At 33.4% G+C, this 25,371-nt stretch overlaps 1 protein-coding gene and 1 long non-coding RNA gene across 2 annotated transcripts in view; one reads left to right on the top strand and one right to left on the bottom strand.

Annotated features, from left to right (window-relative positions):
* Positions 1-13,261: 13,261 nt before the first annotated feature.
* LOC140013053 (uncharacterized) lies at positions 13,262-14,261 on the bottom strand. The gene is made up of 2 exons (XR_011820121.1): positions 13,773-14,261; positions 13,262-13,410 (listed from the first exon to the last, which is right to left on the bottom strand). It is a non-coding gene; the product is annotated as an uncharacterized lncRNA (long non-coding RNA).
* A 236-nt stretch (positions 14,262-14,497) lies between these two features.
* The window catches only part of LOC113706697 (uncharacterized), a 33,657-nt gene continuing 22,783 nt past the window's right edge, over positions 14,498-25,371 (top strand). Inside the window, exon 1 of the mRNA XM_072061259.1 lies at positions 14,498-14,881. Within this exon, the coding sequence (XP_071917360.1) occupies positions 14,550-14,881 (332 nt within the window). The 5' untranslated portion in view covers positions 14,498-14,549. The remainder of the gene's footprint in view (positions 14,882-25,371) is intronic.

The following is a 25,371-nucleotide window of genomic DNA, read 5'->3' as shown; positions in this document are numbered from 1 at the left end:
GTTACAACCATATGATCCCATTGAAAATTGTTGAAGACGTGAAATACCTTATTTGGGAGTGAAATAACTTCCATTGTGTTTTTGTTCAATCATTCTATGATTCCCTCTAAGAGCCGCATTTACTCCTATTTATCGGTAGAAATTTCTCGAATATGATGCAGGAACATTTTTAATTTTTTTCCATTCCCAAAGTAAATGACTTTTTTCTTTTTTATTTGTTTTATGGAGAGTTTGAAATTGATCATTTGTGTATGCAAGGTTTTTTTGGCAATGGAGATGGTCTATTAACGAAGACAAAGTAGTGGTACTGTTATTGATAAGAAAGTAGACTTGCGAAATTGCTTGTGAGTTTCCTAGCAGTGTAGTAGTACAATTATTGAATGTGGTGGACCTATAGATTACATTTTTCCAAGCAATGGCATAAGAAAGTAGAGTGAAATAACTGCATGACTTTTTTGGTTGTGTAGTAATAAACTTTGAACATGGGGGACACAATTTAGATTCCATCCTAGAAAATTTTTCACGAACATGGAAGCTAACTATGAACTAAAATTTGCCATTGTGTATTCTTCTTTTGTTTTTGCTTATACAGGAAGCTTTTTCACAAGATTATTTTAATTAAAAAATAAGGATGCTAAAATGAAATCACAAGAAATTCACATGATGAAATGAAGCTAAAAATAGGTATTTTCATGGTAGGTTATTTGTAGTTACAACCATATGATCGCGCTGAAAATTATTGAATATATGATTTTTTTCTTATTGGATAGGGGATTATTTGAAATATTATTTGGAATAATTACTGTAGCACTTTTTGTGATGTAATGTATGTGAGATAAAAAATTGATTGGAAAGATAAAAAGGTGTTTTGAAAATTATGTTTGTGATGCAAACAAATAATTTGAAGCCAAATAATGGCTATCGAAACACACTTAAGTTGAAATGTTTTTGTTGAATCATTCTATGATTCTCTCGTAAGAGCAGCATTTATAATTATTAACCTAGTAAGTTGAAATTTCTCAAATATGGCTCAGGAACTTTTTCATTTTTTACTTTGCCAAAATTCTCAAATTACATGGAAGAATCAATAGTGGTGATCATAAGGAGTTTCAAATTTTATCACTCTATAAGAATCTAAAAATAATGTAGGTGTGAATGTTACAAATCAATTAACACTCAAGGAGTTCATTAAAACTTTGATGGAAGGGAGGAGGAAGTAGGATGAAATTTAACAAAAATTAAAATAATGAAAATTAAAGAATAGGAAAAGAACATTAAATATGCCTTTGCAAAAAGTAGAGTATAATTATTGAATTGGTAGTGATTTAAATTTACTTACTAACGATTGAATTTGAATCTACATCTAATTTAATTAGCTCTAAATAAGTGATCCCATTCCTTCCATTTAATAGTCACTAATTAATGGGTGTCATTAGGTTATCCATTTGAACCTAAGTAGACGGCATACCCAAACTCATTTGTTCAAGAACAAGTTGCAAAATTGGTCACTATTTATAACTATAAATGGGTGGAAAGAACAATAGGATGGCAGTAAATAGATTACGAAATTAGTAAGAGATTGCGCAATTTGAAAAAAGCAGAGTAGGGTGAAGGGAAGGTAGAGTTTGTGGGAGAGAAAAAAGTTGGAGGAATGTGGGAAGTTTGAATTAAGAAGGTAAGAAAGAGGGTAATGAAGAGTAGTGGAATGTTAAGAGAAAGTGGCACAAAGAGGAAGAACATGGAGGGGGGAGGGGGGGGTTAATAATGTTGTGTTTGATGCACTTTTAATATTTCTTTAGGTATTTTTGTGATCTTTGTTCATATTTTTTAATATACTTTAAAGTTTTAGACAATGTACATAAATACAATAAAAATTAGATACAAAAGTAGCACTTTTTTTATTTCTTAACTTTTTTTTTTCGTGTAATTAATAAAAAATAATTTATTTATTATTATTATTATTATTATTGTATTAAATATAAATTCGTGCTTAGCATTGGTCAAAATACTAGTTGTGTAATGGGAGTTGGGTACGTGGGAAGCAGTGGTAAAATAGAGTGGAAGATCGGTACAAGTTGAAGAGAAAAGTGCGTAATATATGAAGCCAAAATTTTCAGGAAGGGAATCAAAGATCTGAAAATAATTATAAAAAAAAACAAATGTTCAACCGAAAATGATTTTCAATGAAAATATTTTTCCCATGAAAAGATTTTACATCCAAGCAAACAAACCCTAAAATATGTTGATTTTCTGTGTTCAAATGCCACTACCTGCAAAACATAAAGGAATTGTGTGCACTTAACCCATCTATGTTCACTAGTTAAAAGATCAATTCGTGCATGCGCCCGTAGTTCGTGGGGAGTATTGGGCTTCCATTATGTCTTCCATTATGTGCACTTATGGATTTCATCCTCAAATGCTTGCCTAATCTAATTTGAATCACATTGTTCTGAGTTCTGAGACAGAAGTTGATGGATAACATTCAACCATTGAAAGCTTTCAGAGACTGAGTCATTTCGCTGTGTTCCTTTCGAACAACTAACTCAATAAGCACTAATTCAACATCATGGACATCGATGCTTCTTTAAAGAACCTGACATCCATACTTTTCACAGCGATTGCTGGATTTTTTGCTAAAAATTAAAAAGAATGATCAATAAAATTATTACTAGCATTATATAAATATATAAAGAGAAAAAATAAGACTAAATAAAAACTGAAAATGGCATTGGGGCAGGACAGGTGCACCTGCGAGAGTAACGAGGCTAGTCGGGATGGGGGACGAGTGAGGATTCCTCCACCTCAAACCCGTCCCATTGCCATCCCTAAATGTATGATTTTGGGACGTATCTTGACTTGTGGTGGTTATTAGCGTTAAAACCATTTAAATATTTATTTTACCAAAAAAAATTTAATGGACAAGACACTGAGTATGCCCACTATTTCTTTTTTCAGTCTAATCTTTAGCCTTAATTGCAAAGTTATATATGCTGTTTAAAATCGACCGCAACAAGAAAAAGTTTCTCCATTCATATTAGTACAGAGTTGATTAGTTCATACTGCTTGAGTTAGAGAATTACAATTAATCAGATGTAGTTTGCATTGGACTGTTTGGCCAGTTATTTTGCAAGTGCAAGATTTTTAGCAAGGGAGATGGGATTACTTAGAGGAGAAAGTAGAGTGAAATTGATCGTGACTTTCCTGGCTGGGTAGTAGTACAATAATTCAATGAACTTGGTGGGCCTATAGAAGCAGAGTGAAATTATTGCATGACATTTATGGGTGTGTAGTAGTAATAAACTTTTGAATGTAGGGGACCTAAATTCCATCTTAGAAATTTTTCCACCTGCTGGAACTTGGAAGTTTATTTTGAGGGTACTAACTGAATAAAGTGAAGGTTGAACAATGGCAGTCAGGACCCTAGGTCAGCAGGGACAAAAGATAGAATAGGAAAGGAAAATTTTCGTAGATTATGCACTAAAATCACAGTTATATGAAGATCTTAAGCAAGTTTTTTATCAAGTTTATTTGCTACAAGTGTTTTAATAATTTTAACTATAATAATTTTAAAAAACTTCTCAAATTTTTTAAACCATATACTTTGAAATATCCATATGTTTATACACTTCAAAAATTTTTTCTACAACTTCTACAGTAAATTACAATACAATTTTAGATAAGCATCCAAAAAACTCACTTGCCAAATGGGACCTATATGTGATCAAATAGCAACACACTTAGGACGAATGCGATCATTTGCCTGCCTGACTCACTTGGCCGTGATTTTCTAATTCGATTTGTTTAGCGAGTGTCTTGTGGACATGCATTAAAATATATTTCAAGTGTTAAAATTTTAAAAATATAAAATTAATTAATATATATAAGGAGATTAATTTTAAAAAATTTATAAATGTAAGAAAAAATAATTATTATTGGTGTGTGTGTGTGTATATATATATATATATGATAGATTGAGTGAAATATCGATATGTTAACGAATACAGACAACATTCGTTGCGGAAATCCTTCCTAATTCGCACCACTCTTAGACCCTGTTTGGCAAATGAGTTTTTTAGGTGTTTGTCTAAAACTTTACTGTAATTTACTGTAAAAGTTTTTTAAAAAATTTTGGAAGTGTGTTTTTTTTTAATATTTTGAAGTGTATAATTTAAAATTTTTGAAAAATTTTTTGAAGTTACTATAATTAAAGTTTTTAAAAAACTTGTAGCAGAAAAACTTGTCTGTCAAACAAGGCCATTATTTTCAATTACATATTTTACAATGAACAATGTACAATATATAGATGTTCAGTAACTGATTGGGGATGTCATGAGCCATAGTGATAACTTGATCTAAAACCACGTAAACGTTTATTTTTCCAATAAAACCAAAAAAAAAAATCACCGAAATTGACATCGAGTATGCCCATTGTTTCTTGTCGGTCCACCAACGTTGACGCTGAGTCTTCCCGCAATAATGTGATGGATGGAGACAAAATAAATATGGAGAGGACTTGAAAAACGATCTGGTGTCCCGTGACAAATTTGTTGTGCATACAGTTTTGAAAAATAAAATGAGATATACTTCTACGAAAAGAGAAAATATTTTTTGGAACTTATTTTATAATTTTGTTAATAATCAATATCCATGATCAAAGGAATGGAGACACTAACAAAACATATAGGTAAATCATTAGGAGATCTATGGCAAACGGTTATCAATTAGTACCCAATCCATGTAGAAGGAAAATGTAATTTTTTTTATTTGGATGTCCAACTGAGGGAAAATATTCTTAGGTCCCTTAACTCAATTTAGTAAGAAAATGTACATATAATCTCATCTTTAGCCTTAATTGTGGATATTTGTTAGCCTTAATTGTGGATATTTGTTACTTAAAATTGACCGCAAGTGGATGGGAACAGCTGCAACGAGGAAAGGTTTCTCCCTTCATATTAGTAACGAGTTCATTACTTCAAACTATTTTAGTCTGCATTTAGATTGAATGATTTGACAAAAGATTTGAAATTTTTTCAAAATGTATTTGAATTTATAAATCATCAATTATTTTAGTATTTAAAATATATTTTGATAATTGATACAAATCTAAATACTTCTTAAACAATTTAAACTACTAGAACAATTCAGATGAATTTGAAATCCTTTGTTAAATTCCTTAGCCTAAACGAAAAGACTACCATTAATTAACGAGCAAATTATTTGGATAGCCACTAAATTTTTTGAATAGTCAATATTTGCCCACTCAACTATTATTAGTATATTTTTACCCATTGAACTATAAAAAAAGCAAATTTTCGGTAATTTCATCTAATTTTACTATTAACTCTGCCGGATCTTAGAATTTGCACTGTTCACGAGACATACTATTAATTGTTAGATCTAGTAGAATTAATGGTGAAATCAGATGGAATAATTCAAAATTTATATTTTTTTAATTCAGTGGATAAAAATATATTATTAATAATTGAGTAGCCAAAACTTGATTATTCTAAAAGTTCAATGGCTACCAGGGTAATTTGCTCTTAATCAACACTAGTTTGCATTGGATTGTTAGGTCAGCTAATTTAGTTTAGCAAGATGTTTCTAGGGGCGGGCACGGGCCATGTATCTGCCTCGTGTACCAATTGGCTGACTCAATCCGCATCTTACGGGTCAGACATTTTCTTACCCTTATCCGCTCTAATAGGTAGTCGCTCTACCTTGCTTATCATTTAATTTTTTTTAAAAAACTTATACTAATTTAATTTTTGTATTTTACATATTCATCTATAATTTAATAAAAAGTCTCCCACTAAGAAACAAACATGCGAAGAGAATACAAGAAAAAGGAAAAAATTAAAAGAATTCAAAATCAATGAAATTTTGAAATAAGTAGTACCTTTTTTTAAGTATATATTCCACATTAATTAAACTCTTTTCTAAAAAATATAGGATCATGATTTCTGCAAATAAATCTTGTGAACAGACTATAGTCTCCCGTATTTGTAATGTAATTTAAACAATGAAATTACTTATTTAGCTCTAAAAATATTATTTTGTGGTATGTGTATAAAAATAATACATATATGTGTGTGTGGTGGGGGGGAGGCGGATTGGGTACCTGTGGCTTTTTAATTTATGTGATCCTACCCCATCCCGCATCTAAGCGGGTATCTGACACTCTTTTGATTCGGTCAAATAATACAAATTGGATATTCTAATTTTCAGGTCCGATCGAATTAGGTATGACGAATTTTTGAGTTAACGGTTGTTTTTGTCCACCTCAAATTGTTTTTGCATTGACATATGGGCCAGAAATGTCACTAAAAGTTCTCTACAAAGGCCCATGTATCCAAATCATATCATGGGTCTCTATAAACCTTGGTGGCCTTGCGAAGTCCAGGTATACGAGGCCCATCATTTACATTTTTAATTTTTTTATTTTTTGGTGATTACTTTCAATTATTGATTCAATTTATATGGTAATATGGTTGCGGTTTGCGCATATTATTGTGCACTTATGGTACCAATGCTGTGTTTTTGTAGAATAATTTTTACAAAAAAATATATATATAAGCATAACACTTTTGATTAGAGTAAATTCCCTCAATTATTTTTCAGACAAGGTAGAGTCATAAGAGATATCATCAGATGAAAAGAAAATAAAATAAAAATGAGAATACATCTAAGAAATTAATTAATGTTTGCCAAGTGGATATAGATTATGCTCCATGTAGCATGTGATTTCACCTGCAAATCATGATTTCGCATAAAGTTACAGATGATTGCTATACGAATTACATCCATCGTGAATCAAGATAAAGCTGAGAAATTTTTCAAGTCTATTCTACTCTCTATCATGGATTTAGAATGTCTAGCTAGTATTGCAGTGGAATCCACAAGACTCATTTTCTTCCTCTGCATTGCAAGTGCAACATATTGCTGTGATGGCCTCTGGTATATATAGGCTTTTCTGATGGTGCAATTGGAATATATGATGCCCATAGCTTGAGGCTCAATGTTGGATAGTCGCCTGGCATACAATACAGAATTTCCTTGGCATTTTTCTTATCTATACTGAAATAGTTTGAAATACAAGAGCAAATTATTAGCTGTAAGAGTTCGAAACTTCTTGAGGTATTTTCTGTAACACTCATCTAGTTCCTTTTGCATGGCAGTGCAGAAATTCTGATTACATATATGCTTTTGTATTTACATTTGGTTCTGAAAATTGCTAATGTCACCTTTAAGCGATCTGTTTCTCTATTGAACTGACATGAGCTTCAAATAACAATCCAAGTCATTTTCTGAATTTTATCCAAATATAGTAAATTCCAAAATTTTAACAAATAATAAAGCATTAAATTGCTACATTTGAACATGTAAACATATTTAAACAATCTTAATAAGTATATTGAAAGTCAATTTTAGCCATAAACATCAATATAAAGGGCTTAAATAACAATCCAAACTATTTTTTCAATTTTATCCAAATATAGCAAATTGTAAAATTTTTAACAACTAATAAAATATTAAATTGCTACATTTTAACATGTAAACATGTTTAAACAATCTTAATAAGCATATTGGAAGCCATAAACATCAATAATCATCATCAAAAATTTGAAATTAGAAGATGTCTGAAAACTCAGGAAATTGAAAAATACAAACTTCTAAAATACAAAGATTTAATAAAGAAACTTACCTCAATCACGTAGAATGATGTTTAACGATGAAAATTATGGAAAAAAAACCCTATGAAACACTCTCTAATTGGCCCCCAATTGCTTGGACAAAAGTAAAGAAACCCTAATATTTAATATTTTTTAAATCATTTCAAATCATCAATAATCATCCAAATATCTTCTTACTTAACTCCCTTTGATGATTGAATCATTAAACCTATAAAACATAAAATTTTCACCATTAAATCCATAGGAATGCAATTTTTAATAGTTAAACTACAAAATGCATAACTTCACTAGAAACTTAGGCCCCGTTTGGTAAGCGAGTTTTTTAGGTATTTGTCTAAAATTTTACCGTGACTTTCTATAGAAGTTGTAAAAAAATTTTTTTTTGAAGCCTGTAAATTTTTGGATACTTTGAAGTGTATAGTTTAAAAATTTTGAGAAGTTTTTTTGAGGTTACTGTAGCATATAAATTTGACCAAAAACTTGCTTGCCAAACAAGGTCTTAGTTTATAAGCTATAAAAATGGATAAAACACACCAAAACTAGATAATAAAACACACTTAAATCACTCAAAATACACACTTATCATCTACATTCATTATCAATCAATTTTTCATGTCAAAACTACCTTCACCCCTTGGCCCACCACTAGGACTGCAAACGAGTCGAGTCGAGTTGAGTTTTGGCTTAATCGAGCCGAACCTTGACTTAATTTTGTTGAACTCGAGCTCGAGCTCAACGATCTAACAATTTTGAAGCTCAAGCTTGAAAAAATAAAAATAATTATTTTATTTTTTAAAAAATAAATAAAATAACATTTTTTTGATAAATAATAAAATATTAAGGATATTTATGTAATTTTATTATTAAAATAAAAAATAAAAAATATATATATTCGAGGCTCGCGAGCTAACGAGCTCAATATTTTGAATTCGAGTTCGAGCTCGACTTTGACTTGACCAACTCGAGCTAGACTCGAGTTCGATATTGATCGAGTTTGAGTCGAGTTGCACCCAATGTTTTTAAAACCGGACCGTTCATTGAACCGGTGAAGTGAAAGGGTCGAGGTTCAACCGGTCGGACCGGTTCAACCTCGGTTCAATGAATTTTTTTAAAAATTATTTATATAAATATATATATGTACAAAATAAGACATGTAATGGATTAATTTAATACTTTATATGATGAAAGGTTTACTATTTTTTAATAACTTGGATTTTTTAAAAATAAATTTTTTAAATTATAAGTTAAAACAAATAAATTTCATCTCAATTTCAATTATATCTAAATCCAACCCAAAAATATCACAATATTTTGAAATTATACAAAATTCACGTCTATGAGAATTTAGATATTGTGAACTTAAATTTTAATTTACGTTTTAGAGATTGCAATTTAAAAAAGGAAGTTTGGAGTTCGAAGGAAGTCAAGAAAATCGAAAATAGAAATGTAAACTTGATAAGAAACAAAAAATGAGATAAAAGTGAGTGGTTGTAGCATTAAATAATTTGGGTTAAAAAAATAATTCTTTTTGAACTTTTTTCAATTTAATGGACAAAAACAAAATTAAAAGATGGAAGAAAACATCAATAAATTAAAAATAAAGAGGTTTGATTAAAAAGGGAGTGACAAAAAAAAGAGGATAGAGAGAGAGTTGAAAATTAAAAAGAAAGAGCCATGGGAGAATGAGATTTTGTAAGAAAAATGAAAAAAAGAAATATGAGTGTTTGCTTTATATAAATAAGTTATAAAAAAAAACTAATAGGATGTGATGGTGCAACGGTTAATACATTAGTCTTGTATTACAAAGGTCTTGAGTTCGAATCTTAATAGCTGCATTTTGCAAAAAAAAAAAAAAAAGGGGAAGGTTGAAAACCGGTTCAATAGCGGTTCGACCGCGATTTTTACGGTTCGACCGGTTCTTGACCGGTTTTCTGACAAAGTCAACTGTGGCATTGAACCGGACCGGTGCCATGGCTGGTTCGCGGTTTAACCGGTCGAACCGGCCGGTCCGGTCCGGTTTTCAAAAACATTGGTTGCACCCCTACCCACCACTGACCAAACTAAAATTATTGTCCCTATTGCACTTCTCATTTTCTTTTCAAGGATCGTTAATTTTTCCTTTTTGTTTCTCATTTCAAGTTTCTGATCTAAGAAAATGTCATGAATCATGACTCTATCAATTTTTCATGATTAATTGCAGAAAGAAAACTCTCGAAAGACAAAAAGCACCATTACTAAGATAAGGCATGAGAATGACACAAAAAGTGTTACATACACAAATTACTCTTTAAAAAGTACAGTAGAAAATTCAGGTGAAAAATACAAATTTAACAAAGTTATGCATGAAAACTTATCCATGAATATATAATACAAACATGTTTGAAAATTATGCAATTAAAAAATACGAGTGTCTAATATGACTTTCATGTGCTAAGCTATATTAATATTAGGTTTAATTTTTTTCTAACCAGGGAGGTTTTGATCTAGTGATTAACATCTTAACACTAAGAATTAGAGGTCCTAGACTCTTCCCCTGCCCCCTCCCCTCTTCTTAATACCCATCCTCTCCTGTTAGGAAAAAATTTAGTTAAAAGAAAAGGTTTAATTTTTTTCTAACATTAGTTTAAGCTTGTATTTTTTGTTACGAGATATTTATTTTATCAAATTGTTGATATTGTGTTCATTGAAAAAAATGATATAAATCTTTGTTATATTTTGCACAACTCATAAGTTACATGTTTATCTAAATACAAATTATGAAAATTTTTCATAAATGGAAGTGTTACTTTTTAAAGTATATGAATGGAAGTATTATTCGTGAAGTATAAATTAGCATCCATTATGATATGAATCCGGTCACTATCCATGAGAGTGTGATAGTTCCAATTGGTCTAGTGGCGAGTATTCAAATATCGTTGCATTGTGCGACAATTCAACCTTTGGTTCGTGCTAAACAAAAGCAAATTGAAACACATAAACTCATACAAGGATGCTTGCTCGAGTTGAAGAAGGTGAGGAAAATGCTGATTGACATGATCCGCGACCCGACCCGCCCGCGAATCACCTCGCGGATGGGATGCAGGTGGTTGTCCCGCTTTCACGTTCTTTTTTGTTTTCGTTTCTTTAGGAGAGAATCGGCCATGAATCCGTGGAAGAATCTGGCTATGGATTCCCCTCGTTAATTTTCTAGGTTTTTTTTTATTTTTTATTTTTATGTTTTGTTCCATTTTGCCGAGTTCATTCAAGACTTTGTTGACTGTTTAATTAGTGGCTAATATGAATAAAATGGCCTACTTTTTTGGTATTTGGACCAATAGTTTATTAGATTAATAGTTTTAATGGAATAAGTGACGTAATCCATGTCCATTTTGGATCTAGATTAGTTTAGGACTTTGGCCTATAAATAGTTCTTATTTTTACTTGTAATAGGAAGATCTGATAATTAAGATTGAAAATTTTCTCTCGTTTCCTTTAGAACTATTCTTGAATTCATTTTGAGTGTGTCTCAGCATTTTCAATTTTGCTTACCAATCAAGAACCGCGCTTGATTATGGTGTCTTTTGCCTTATACAAACATTCTTTAATTATTCTTTCGCGTCGGGTTGAGATATTATCAAGGTTCGTGTGTTACTGTTCTTGTTGGTTCAAACTTTCCGCAACTCTAAATTTATCCATAAAACGATCCTGTGACTTATCTAGGTATCGAATTTTGCTATTCTAGAGATTTGTACTGGATTATTTTTCAAAATATTTGTTAATAACACTATACGAGAGTGATTTTGAATTTTATAATATGAATTATACAAAATTGAGGAATTCTTAATCTAGTGGTTAAAATTAACATTCTAAAACTTAAAGATTTTGAATTCAAAATCTCCTTTTCCCTTTTGATTCTTGAATTTCACTCCTCCTTTGATGAAAAAATAAAGAAAAAGTATGAGGATAACACGAGTTTTTACTAGCTATAATCAAAAGAAGCTTGAGAAGAAGACATCATATATTTTCCATCTTTTGCGCAAATGGAGGCGGCAAGAAAACGATGCACTATAAACAAACAATAATAATATGTTTTCGCCCTTTAATGAAAGAAAAGCTAGTGAGGGCTTGTGGATATCGTTAAGGGTGAGCCCTTTAACAAATGCATTAGTGAAAGCAAGTCTGGCAGAATAGCTAAAAAGTTAACTTTTTTTCGGTTTCAAACAAAAGTGAATAATTAGAAAAAGAAAATGAATCATTAGCTGCATATTGAATCTGAAAATCTTGCATTTGGTTTCCTTTTTTTTTTTTTTTTTTAATTTTGCAAATGTTACTAACAGTTAATTCCCTCTGTGGCCAAAACATTATTTTCCTGAACCGTAGAGGTTTATTTACCTTTTTTTTTCCTATTGGTTGGAAGAGGGGTAGGAAAAGCATGCTAGCAATTGTTTGACAAAATTTACCATTCAACTGAACCAAATTCCTATGTGCGAAATATAGCTTTTTATGTGCCTTAAAATAGAGACACATCTAAATTCTACATTAGGGTCCCTTGAGTGTACATGCTTATATAAACGATTATTACGATGATACAATACGAATGACTTTTGACCCAAAAAAAAAAACTCGATCATGTTAGCAATTGTTTGACAAGATTTACCATTACTAAACCAAATCTTAAACGGTTGATTACCTTTCACCTCTATGGTTTGATGCTTTACTACATAAGTCTCTATAATTTAAAAAACTATATATAGCTCTCTTGTAGTTTAGGTTAAAGTGTCATTACTAGTTTTTTTGGTTAAAACTAACTGTCAATAGTAAAAAGTCAAAATCAAACTAATAAATTAACAAATTCATCATTTCATTACTTTTTTTTCTTTTTTTTTTTCTTTCTTTCTCTCTCTGTTTTTTTTGGGAAGAGAAGAGATTATTTTGAAAGCATACAAAATCTTAACTTTCTCCAATTACAAAACAAATGGAAGGGAAATGAAAAGTAAATAAATAAGAAACAAAAAGAATGGAAGCAAAATATAAAAAAATAAATTAGAAATGAAAATACCAAATTTTTTTTACTACAAATGTCATTATGGTTTTAAACCAAAATTTTAATGGTAATTTCTAGTTTTTACGTTTGGAGAGAAAAAAAGAAGTAATAAAAGAGTCAATTTGTCAATTTATTAGTTTGATTTTGATTTTTTACTATTGACCATTTGTTTTAATGGAAAAAGTAATAGTGACATTTTAACCCAAAAACATGAAGGAGTTATATATAGATTTTTAATCTATAGAAGGCTTATGCGGTAAATTATCAAACTTCAAGGGATAAAAGAAAATTTATCCAATCTTATATACAAAGTATAATTTCCTGTGCATCTTAAAATAGAGATACATATAAATTTTACAACCAGTAGTCTCTTAATTGTACATGCTTACATAAATGATTACTACACCTAGGGATGGCAATGGGGCGGGGTGGATCCCCCGTCCCTTGCCCCCCATCCCCACCCCGCCCCCGCCCCCACTCCGTTTCCCCCGCGGTCCCCGCGAGGAAAGCATACAGACAATTGCTTTCTGAATTCAGAGCACAAAAATTTTCTGAAAGTATTGGCAGATGAGTTTTTGGACCATCACAGATACGGCATCAATTTGATCAACCCACTTGGTAAGTCTCTGTAGTTAGCAGTGTTCTCTGAGAAAATTTAGGAGCGGGTCCACCTCCCAGTGGCAAAATATTGGCAACCTGCAATATGTTTACGATTGCATATACTCAGGAAACAAATACTACTCAACAAAATGGTCAGTCTAAACAAGTAGAGAAGCCTCAAATTCTGGGTATATGATGCAGGAGTGGATTATAAAACACTAGATTTATGAACCTTCTAGGTGTCTAAGCACAGAATATATCTTCAAGGGCATTACTAGGCAAAATATAGATGGGTGGGTATTTACAGAGTATTAGAAGTTAGAGTTTGTAATGCACCCAAAAATTAATTCAGGAGATGCTATAGATCTCCGAGGAGGCAGTATAACCTTTTTTCATACGTGTCCTCTTTAAATATCATCTTCATATGTTAAGACACAGAACATGAAGCGAAAGCCAACCTTCAAGTCACTAAATGTGCTTGCAGCAGTAAAACGCACGGAATTTGGGAAAAAGGATGCTGGGTCTGCTGGGGGAACCACAAATTCCATAGATCCACTGCCAAGATCACATGCAATCAATCAGAATAAAAATGCCAACTGTAGTTTAGGTTAAAAGGATAAGATTCCAAATCAAACAGATCTGCGGTTTGAATTATCAATGAGTACAATAGACCACTCCAAAATAGAAGGGAACGAAGGAGGAACTGAGGGGATAATAAGGGACGGCAGTGGCTAAGAAGGAAGGAACGAAGAAGTAGGGTTTTGTTACTTTTGTGTATAATATATATATTTTGTATATATAATTTTTTATGCGGGGAACGGGGCAGGGGATGGGACGGATGTATGTTGCCCCATCTCCCGCCCCGTTTTAAGGCGAGGGTAAATTTTTTGCCCCCGCCCCCGCTCCATTTCTATCCTCGCGGGACGGGTGTCCGCGCGTTGCCATCCCTAACTACACCAATACAGTGCAAATGATTTTTGACGAAAAAAAAGACTCAGACATAAATTGCATGCAAGGCAAAAAAAAGAGAGGAGAAATTAGACAATTACTCAATTATCACCAAACAAATGCACAAAATCCACTAAAACGGAGACTCGTAATCTAAATAGGAAATGTAGCTGACACAAAGGAGGCGCAATTAGAATGCCACGTACTGCCTGCCGCGCTTCACACTTTTAGCTCCAAATTTCCCCTCCCGACTCCCAACTAGAAGCTCTGAGGGAAGAAGGCCGGCCATGGCCACAGTGGCGGGCACCACTTCTATTCTCAACAACTTTCCAAGAATCAACAAATTTAAAGAAAGCCCTTTTCTCAATTATCTCTCCAGAGGGGTTTTCCCCACTGAGAATTGCAAAAGACCCTCAAAAATGACAATTTGCCGGAGCCAAATGGAAATGGTTAAACCCAATAGCTTCAACAACACTTCTTTTGTGAATCATAATGGTAGAATTTACCACAGGCTTGAGTCTTGTTTGGCCATTCCTCCTCCAAGAGGGAGAAAACCCAAAGCCATTATTAAATTTTTGGGAGGTGCTTTTGTTGGAGCTGTCCCTGAAGTTGCTTACAGGTCAATCAGCAATTTACTTATGTATATTCACCTGTCGTTAATATCTCTGTCTCAAACTTGACTATTATAGTTGATAATTTTCATGTCTTTCTTTTTTTTTGTTGCTATTTTGATGAAGTGCTGTTAGATTTCTGCGATGGAACATTTTAATTTAATTTCTGGATTAATATATTTGGCTACTTGCTTGTCCAACTATAGTTTTAACACACTATATTAGATTAATCCTTGAGTTAATTCTTGAAACACAGAAACTAAAATAAATTTGCTTGTAGTGTTAATTTTTTTTGGAAGATTTTTTTCTGTGGGTGAAGTAATTTTTTTAACTTGCTGAAAAGAAGAAGGAAACATTGCTCTGGAAAAACAAGGTCTACTTGATTGAAATTCAAACTGTGATGTTTACTACAGAACAGAGGGTTGTTATTTCAATTTTTTCTACTGTAAACTAAAATGCTAATAAAGTCTTATGATCTGTTTTGTTTGATTAGTTGTTTTTGTTGTGATGGCAGCTATTTGCTTGAGGAACTGGCAAATGAAGGCTATTTCATTATCTCGGTGCCATATAACGTGACGTTTGATCATGAAAAAGTTACTAGGCAGATTTATGAGAGGTTTCATGCTGGCTTGGATTTGATTTTGGGGTCTGGATTGCCAGAATATGACATTTCACCTGATGATATTGTTGATCTTCCACTTTACTCGGCTGGCCATAGGTGAGTGGAGGTTAATTGAGCATTAATGATCACAAATTAAACTTCATAAAGCCTTAATTGTGTTGTCTAATTTAGTTTGTATGCTCAATGATATACTTTGTCCTGAGGATGCTAGGCATGTCCTTTTTTTTCTTGAGGAATCTTTACATCAATGTGTATTGGAGCTCCTAACCATCATAGCAACATTCATTTTATCATACTAGAGGTTCAGTAAAGCTGTTTTGGAGCTGAACATGGGATAGTTGTCCAATGAATTGTTTTTGAATGTAAGATGATCGAGTTAAGCTTGGATAGATTGGACGAACTTGTGACTGATTGGATTAACAAAAATGCTGGGAACGCTTACTTTGAAATGGTGAGGGTGATGAAGAATACTTCAGGGTTAAAAACCTCGCTAGTACTCTTAAGTTTCATTCCGATGAGACTTCATTATAGATAACCATGCCTAAAATGCTATCTAATTTATCTAACTTTTATTTCATTCTTTTCACGATACTATCTTTGACATTATTTGGTTTAACTATAATTGCAGCAATGGTGCACTTCTACAAGTGCTTACGGGAAGTTATTTTTGTGAGAAGATACCCAAGGTTGCTTCTTTCTTCCAAAGTTTCATAACTGCTTAACCAAAATTGAACTTAATTAAGACAAGAAAAATATAACTAAAAAGTTACGCATTTGCAGCTTTAATGTGTAAAAATGCTCCTTAGTTTGGTGTTTAGTGCTTTTGACTTAATGAAGGTTATACTTGTCTCCCAATGAAGGCAAATGAAATAATATCATACAACAACAGGCCAGCGTCAGAGGCAGTACCATACTTTGGGCAGGTAATTCTATTCCAATACCAATTTAAGGGGCTTAGCTGTTATCCTGACTATCCAAAAATAAAAAAAGGTGGTTTTTAACCTTTTTTGCTGTTGAAGTTGAGCAATAAATCTTTATTAAATTGGATGTTTGCTATGTTTTTGACGCAGCACGAAAACTTGGTAGGCACAACAGCTTTATAGAAAAGCTTAGGTGTTGGATGTCACCGAACTTATAATAGCAACTTGGAATAGGATGTCAGAATATGCTTAAGAAGGTGAAAACTGATTGGTAATTCCAGGAATCACTCCTAGGAATCTTTAGGCCTCACACCTAAAGTTGGGATGTATCACACAGCCCTAAGGAAGATGTTAAGTCTGCAGGAAATTTTGTTAATGACCAAAAACTGACTTTTCTTTGTGGAAAGGTGGTTATTTATAGACCTTAGAGCGAAGCTCATTCCAATCCTAATTAGGACTCCTAACTAGAATAGAATTCTAGTAGAAAGCTAGAAAGCTAGAAAGCTAAGGTTGTGTTTGGATTGCATTTTCCGTGATTTTTCATGGAAAAATTACTGTAGCGATTTGATGTATGTGAGGGAAAAAGGTAATAGGGAAATGTGATCACGAAAAACGACGTAATTTTTCGACGGAAACCGGCAATCCAAACAAGGCCTAATCAAATAGAAAATTACCATAAACATAAAATTCCTGCAGCTAATTCAAATTACTAAAATACCCCTGCCGGCAATAATCAGAAAATAAACTCCATAGAATTCAAACCAACTCCCAAGTTGGTTCCTGGTCATCAAAAGAATGCCAAATCAATGCTTGGGCATTCGACGCATCCTTTCCACGTCTCCTATAAACCTTAGTGGATTTTTGCAATTTATCTCTATCAGTTTTATTTATTTCAATGGTAAAGGTCTTTCTTTATTTAAGTATTTACAGTACTTACCCTAATTCCTTTGCTCAAAAAATGAAAGAAAGAAAATTACCCTTTTTACCCCTTTCATCTCTAACTGCCATAACGTGGGCTATTCATGCAATGCTCTTGGGGAAGGAAAAATTTGCAGTTTATGCTTTAGTTTTTTTCATTTTCCTAGTTCTGGCTTTTACTGGCTTCCAAGGAACTTGGATGGGGATTTCCTTTTCTTATACAGTTGTGGCCATGAACTCTTTGAGGCCACCCTTCAAGAGCCCAAAAACCTTTGGCGATTACAATTCTTCCTGGCTAGCTCATAACGACTTCTATGGATATGTGAAGCTGGGAATGGACTTCTATGGATAGATTGAGTAGTTCAAAATAATGTTTAGTGAGTCAGGATGCATCTGTGTTATGCCACTTGCTGAAATAGTCTGTATGAGTTCATGCATAGGATGGCAGCGACTCATGAGTGCAGAAGTTGTGTTGCACCTGCACCCTAGTTGAATCCTGCAAATTGATTCGTTTCAGTGGTATCTGACAAATTTGGTTAGATTTGGGTATGCTTTCATATATATCACTTTTAATATGGATAATAAGAGTAGTTTGTAGAATCATCCTTTTTGATTTGTATATAGGGCATTTTGTTTCCGTCTTAGTTCCGACCATGTGACATAAGAGCTGCTGCATACTATGCCAAACAGGTAATGGTGCTCTGGGGTAGATCAAATAATTGTAGCCACGGCTTAGCTAGTGTGACGCGGGACATGAAAGACATCAATATATCGAAGGAAAAAAAAAAACTTCAGTTTCACAATCTTTTAGCTCTGGAATTGATTTAAGATTCAGATTGTGGTTCATTTGCCAATTTTCAGTGTGCAACTGTTGAGCTTGTTGCTGCAACATTTGTTGGTAAGTAGTTGGCTGCCTGATAATGATACTGTACTTGAAACTAATAGTGGATGTCTCAGGGTAAGGCCTGATTGGAAGTCCAATGGGCAGGCATGGGTGGACTTTCAAATAACACCCATGGTTGGGAGTTCAATGGTCATCCAACATAGCTACTATTGTAGTGGACAACAATTGTTATTGACTCTACTCTTGAATGGCTGTTTTTTTTGTAGAAGAGAAAGCTTTTAGGTTGCTGTGTTAGACTCTTTGAATAGCTTGCGTTAGTTTTTTGTAAATGAGAGTGAGTTTGAATCAAGAAAGATTCAGAATGAAACCCCTCTTAGGCTCTTACCTGTGAAGTCTTAGTAGTCATCTTTTCTTCCTTCCTTTCTTTAGCCCTTTACCTCTGCTAATCTCTATGTAACCTCTACTTCTTAAATCTAATTTGTGCTCAAATTTCACCAGGCAAACAGCCTATTCTTTCATTGCCTCTCTGAATTTTCAAACCAATATATAGGGCAAATTTAAAAGAATCGTGGTTTCTATTGAGGATCTATCATAGTGATGCAACTGGCTGATGTAGTTTGTCTGAGTTCATGAACAGGGAACTCTACGATTTGTGAGTGTAGATGCTGGTGAAGCGTTGCACTCTAAGACCTAACCCCCCCCCCCCCCGGCGTGATATAAAAGTCATGTCCTGTAGATATTTTACATGTATCCAGCTGATGCCATTTCTGAGAGCGTACTTGGTGGATGAAGGTCTCTTTAGGTACTAAGATTGCTTTCATTATCATGCCATGGCATGAGTTTACTACCTTTTTCAAGTGGAATTTCTACTAATCCTCCAATAATCCTATGGATAATAACGTCTTAGTTGTCGAAAGATGTATACATGACCTGTTGTGTCAGGTCACATGCCTATCATCCTCAAAATCTCCATAATTGTCATGCTATTCCCTTTACATTGGAATATGTATAAGATGTAAAATGTTAAACACGAACATGAAAAAGCTAATGCATAAAGCAATGTAAAGGTGCCATCACATCAACGTCATCTTATGACTGTCAGCTAACAAAGAAAATTTTTTTATAATATTTCAGACAGTATATGCTCGTATAATGGGTGGATTGTAAGTAACATATATTGCTTCAGCTATGCCATGAAGTTGACGTACAGTGAAGATTTTTTTGGAAAGGAAATAATTGGTAATATTACAGGGTCCAAGAAATTGTGTAAACTTATAATTGAAACAGGACAAATGATATTGAAGGTAACAACTCAGAAAATAAAGGGAAAAGAAAAAAATAAAAAAAGTGAAGTAGAAAGTGTAATGCGCAGTTTATAATTAAAAAAGTGTCCACAGTGATTGCATATATTTGTGGAAATGGTATGTCTGTACATGTTACTCACTTTACACTTCATTTCTAGATCTTTCTGCTTCGAATTTTAGCACCTATGCTTCTGCTTGCTGATGGCTTTTAGAGCAACTAACGCACTTTTGTTCGTTTGTGGTTGTTGTAATTTTGTCCTTATACTGAACTGTTCACCAATTATTATTCCTCATATCAGTCTTCTGTTCATTCAAGAATACAAATTAGTTCAGTATAAAAGGGAATCGACGTAAACAACATTATAGTTAACATATCCTTGATCTTGGTGATGGCTTAACTGGAGCCAACCAACATTGAGGATTATATGGAAAGTTGGATCTAAACATTTGTTTTGTTTGTTTAATTTATATTTTGATATTGCACAAATATTATACCTTGAGCTTTGGTGGATCAATTTTATCATTTGTTTTTAAACCTTAATTTTATTTTAAATCTTATATACCAAGGTGGAGTTGATTGTAAATATGCTTATATGAGTTGTTACTATCCTCGTTCAATTGGTAGGGCTGTAGTTTTCTCAGCCCTTGCTTTAGAATCTGTGACAAATATTTTGTCTACTGCCTCTCAAAGAACTAATATTGCTTTTGTAACATTCCTCATTTTTGAAGTTGTATTATGCTATGATGCAGTTAGGACCTCTTGTCAGTCAAGTACTTACAATAATGGAAGCATCTCCAGTATATTCATTCACTGGAAATGCCTCAGGTTGACCACAGCGAAAGGTTTCTTAATTTTCTTAATGCTTCTTTAAAATTAAACATCATTAGTTATGTTGCTTTATCTACTTATACATCAATGCTGCATTAGTCTAATAGAAATCTTTTGAATCCCATGATTAGTTGTATGCTCTTTACAAAAGCAGGCTACTGAGAAATTGCCAAATCAATTTATCTGTTGTTAATATAATCACCATTGACATTAGCTTTGATGAGAAACAGCATGGCTTTGTTTGGACTCTTGAAGGTCATTTTTGCTCTCACCTTCCCATGATCTAACTTGCAGTTTGGGTTAGGTGGAGGAATTTGTGTAGTAGACTGATGAGTATTGGTGGACTGCGAGAAGGGATGGGGTGGTAGGGAATGTTCCTGTTTCTGTTTTATTTCTCTATTGTAAATTGCAGTGATAATTTGGAACTATTTTCTGAGATAGTCTAACTTTTTAGGGTTAAGTTCTGTATAAGGGTGTTAAAACAACAGAGCAGACAACTGGTTACCTATAAGGTGGTTTATATAGAAAAGCTCTAGTGATGGTCATAGATAGCACTAGAATGAGGGGTAGGTCTTGGGCTTTTTGGAAATTAGCAAGGCATGCTGTAGAAATTGTATCCTACAAATTGTGTGGACACAAATACTTGTGGAGCTACTACTGTGTGGATGTCATGAATTTGTAGCCAAATCAAAGCTTCTAGTTGTAGGTACCAACTTTATTATCCACAAATCGACAGTCTGCAGTCAACATGGTTGTGTAGTTTTCTATCTGCACTTAATTGAGTAATTCATGTGACTGTTGTGACATTCTTGACAATGTGTATTTGCCTTTTTCATTTTCTCTTCTATTCAGAAAACAAACCTTCTGTTAATGTAATGGAGGATGAGTACCTTTACCGTATTGGACAAAATTTGAATAGGTACCACCAGTTTGATTTAATCTTATACTAATTCCCTGTCCTGTGCAACTCTTTGGGTTCCTGAAGACCAATTATTTGGAACTATAGTTTGTTGAAGTGTCTCTACCCTTGATTTCCTTCTAGATATCCTAAAAGAGAATCTTCTTGCAAATGTTATTTTCTGCAGCTTTGAAACATACACAAGATTATCCAGGCATACAAGTGCTCTTTAGTCTTGATTCCATTTTAATGCTTTGAAAGAGGCCACAACAATATCTGCATTGAACGGAAAATGAGACATTATTTGATTTTTGGGGGGAGGGGGAGGGGGAGGCGGAGGGATGGGTTGGGTGGTTCAGGGAAAGGGAGAGTAAGTGAGAAATTCTGGATTCGAGCCCTTCCACTTACACTTAAAAAAAAAAGAGACGTTATTTGACGTTTGCAGAGAGTGCACTTCATTGCAACTTTCAAATGTTAATATGTGCATTTTCATTGTAGACAGCAAGTGTAGCAGTAACAACAAAAAGTAATTTTTTTGGTTTGTACAAAACTAAATAAATGAAAACGAAAATGAATCATTAGCTATATTTGAATTTGTACTCTTGCATTTGGTTTCTTTTTCTTAATTTTGCAAATGTTTACTAACAGTTAATTCGTTGTGTGGCCCTGTTTGGATTGCTATTTTTAGGAATTTTTGTAGGAAAATGTACTGTAGCGATTTGATGTATGTGAGGTAAAAAGGTGATTGGGAATGTGTTCATGGAAAACGTAAATTTTTTTTTTTTGCAGAAAATCGCAATCCAATTATTTTCCTGAACCATAGAGGCTTCCCACCCTCCCCCTATCTCTGATTGTGTTGGGGGGAGGGGGGGATGGGGAGTCTGCACATGCTAGGCTGTAATCTACGTCCTCCCAAGTCCTTCCTTCACACAACCCACATAATGTTGTTTCTCATTTATTCCTGAAGATATGAGTGTGATGGACACTGAAGCAAGTAGTGTATTCGTTTAATCCTTGATCAAGCAAATCGTGCATAAAGCTTTTATAACACTGCGATGCAGATTGATGCTTGAAAACTGGGCTTTACCAAGAAGAGGAACTTAATGCATGAAGTGTTTTGATGTCAGGCTTTAGATCATCTAAAACATCATTCTTCTATTTTGTGTTGAGGGAGTAGAATATTGTTTTTAGGGTCTTAGGAAATACAGAGATATTTACCTGCAAACTATGGCAGGCTATGTTTCATGTACTTTATTATTCCTGAACAAGCAATAGAGCACAAGAGTGACATATAATTAACTTGTCTTTTCATTTTTTATGATTTACAAGAAACAGAAATCAATTCAAGACCTTGAAATTATTATTTTTAAAACTTTTATTAAATCCTCCTCAAGTTTCACAATTACCAAATATAAGGTATCTCTGTAAACCAAGGCAAGCCTTCAAGTAGTAATGAAAATATCCTAGTAATGGTTTTAACATCAAATTTGGATTTTTTTCATAGGTATGATACTATGCTTCATTTGATTGAAGACATATAGCTGATGAGGTTGAATAATTGCTTTTGTTGTCTTTCTAATTCTAATGCCTTCTCCTTTCATTGATACTAATAAACAGCAGATGCATGGAAAGGACTACTCGATACTGCTGGAACCATGATTCCAAATTACGATCCGGAAGTTGCCAGTCAACAAGTCTGTTGATCAGTTGCCAGCTGTTTTTAATCAAGTGACATCCCACTTACATGATGATGCCTATCCAACCTGGAAAACAAATCCTGCCACCTTTGTGGCTGAACATGTCTATATCTCCATCATTTATCTGTCAAATGGTGAAATGGCTTTGTTGCTTTCTGTCTTCTGGTCATTCTCTAATCCTCAATCTGCCTCAATGGATGTTACTTCAGCTTGCTGAAGGAATTTCAGAGTTCAGGCCAACGCCCTTTGAGAATCTTGACTGTTTCCAGAAGTCATACAATGTTCAGCATACATTACTGGTTTGAACATGTTATTCAAGTACCAGAATTGATTGAATTGCTCCAACTTCAATGTTCACTTTTAAGTCTATATGATTCTTTTTTCAGGTCAAGTTCAATGTTGATGCAATTGATCAGACTGATCTCCTTGAAGAGACACTGAAGCCTCGAGTGGAATCTATTGGTGGAAAACTACAGAAAATAATATTGAATGGAACTCATATTACACCTTGCATACAGGTTTGCTGCAGTAACTTTGTGCTCCTTTTGTATCATAATCTTTAGTCCTTTGCTTTCTGGGAATTTATGCTGACACGTTGTGCTGCGCCTTGTATCTTGTGCCAATTGTGTATGTATTACTTAGCATGATCTTTAAGTTACTTTTGGTAAAAAATTGGAAAGTGGCACGGTAATCAGAACAATCAAGATTCAGAAAATGACATGGTCAACGATTGTTCTCTAACTAAATTTCTTCTTTTTATTCTCCATTTATGCTGAAATTTGTTTTGTTGGACGATCAGGAACCTAGATGGCAAGTGGGAGATATATACACGCCTGTAGATGCTGTTGCTCAAGGTCTTAAGACAATTTCTTTGAACGACACTAGAGTCCTCACAAGAACAATTACAGACTGGTTTAGTCAACTTGAAGGATAGAGACACATGAATCAGACCCATGATGCGGCAATATCTGAATCATGTGAATCCTTCCTGGTATTGGGTTGACCTTCTTCCCTTTGGGTTGTTTGCATAGAATTTTTCTCGGAAAGTTTTGCATGGAAAAGCATCCTATGTTTGCATAGAACTTTCTAGGAATTTGCAGGGAAAAGCATCCTATGATGCATAGGATGCACGGAATTTGGTTAGATATGATATAAATACGTAGTTTCGATAGTTGTTACAAGTTACATGACTTGTAAAATATAAATCTCAGACACTCTCTCTCTACAGTTCTGCACACACTTACACAGATGCAGCTTCAAATGGCACGTCAACATTTAGCCTACTTTTGGTAATTGATACCAGCAATCATTTGCTTTCTGTTTGGTGATACTGAGATTTAAGGGGTAGCCTTGTGCATAGTTTGCGGGGAAGGGCAGACTGTACATCTAAATCTCCTATTAGCATCATCTGATATGCTTTGTCATGTCTTGTAATCTTTTCCTTTAGGTGTATGTCATTTGCAGCGTGGAAATAGACTATTTTATGGCTTTTCATCAAAAGCTGCAAGAAAGTTTAAACAGGCCTTCAGTAATTGAAGTAATTTGAGCTCTCTATCAGATCAAAGATTTCTTGTCCATCAGTTGCACCAATAATCACTGGCACGAATTGCAGCTATGGAATGAATTGATTTAGGACTAAGCAAAGAATAGCCGCACAAAGTTTGAGCCTATATGTTTCTAGAGTACTCTCTCAATTCTTTCCCGAAACTTCAAAATTATTAATCCGAGGCGATAATTAGTAGACCTGAGCTTTCCTATTTCTCTGTGTTGTTCAAGGACTCTTCCACTACCAACACGTTAGTTTGTTGTAACGCCATGGTCTTTGACAATCCCAAATAATGTCCAGAAGTATTTGTGTTTTAAGGACACTAAAAGTCTCATTTGGATTGTTATTTTTTAGAATTTTTATATAAAAATGCGTTGTAATGATTTAATGCATGTGAGATAAAAAGGTGATTCAAAAATATATTAACAAAAAATTTAAAATTTTTTTGGGAGAAAAATTGCTTTCCAAACAAAGCACTATTATTTGCTTTTTTTTATACTTCTGTGTTGCCTTACAAATATTGACTGCATTCATCAACAAATTGTAGTAAGTATTAAAACAAGATTGTGATGTATTACACCAGTAGTCATCACAAGAAGAAATTATAGCCTGTGATGTAGAAGTTCTCAATTTTAGCAACTTCAATATTTTTGGTTTAAAAATGAACCTTGGTGGATTGGGCATGGAAAAAGAAATTGTTTTACTTGACATAATATTAATTCATACGTAACAAGTGGGCATGATTGAAAATAATTTACTTGAGAATATTAATTTGTCCAAAAGGACAGATGGATGAGCATAAAGGACCGATACAACCATTATTTGTCCAAAAATTACTATATTATTAATTACAAGAGAAATCAATTTCTAAGTCATACTAGCGTATAAACATAAGCTTCATGTTTTAATTTTGTACCAAA

This window comes from Coffea arabica, chromosome 8e (assembly GCF_036785885.1).
Source record: "Coffea arabica cultivar ET-39 chromosome 8e, Coffea Arabica ET-39 HiFi, whole genome shotgun sequence".
Taxonomy (NCBI): Eukaryota; Viridiplantae; Streptophyta; class Magnoliopsida; order Gentianales; family Rubiaceae; genus Coffea; species Coffea arabica.
The sequence above is the reverse complement of the archived record's forward strand: the minus strand, read 5'-3'. Positions and strand labels throughout refer to the sequence as shown.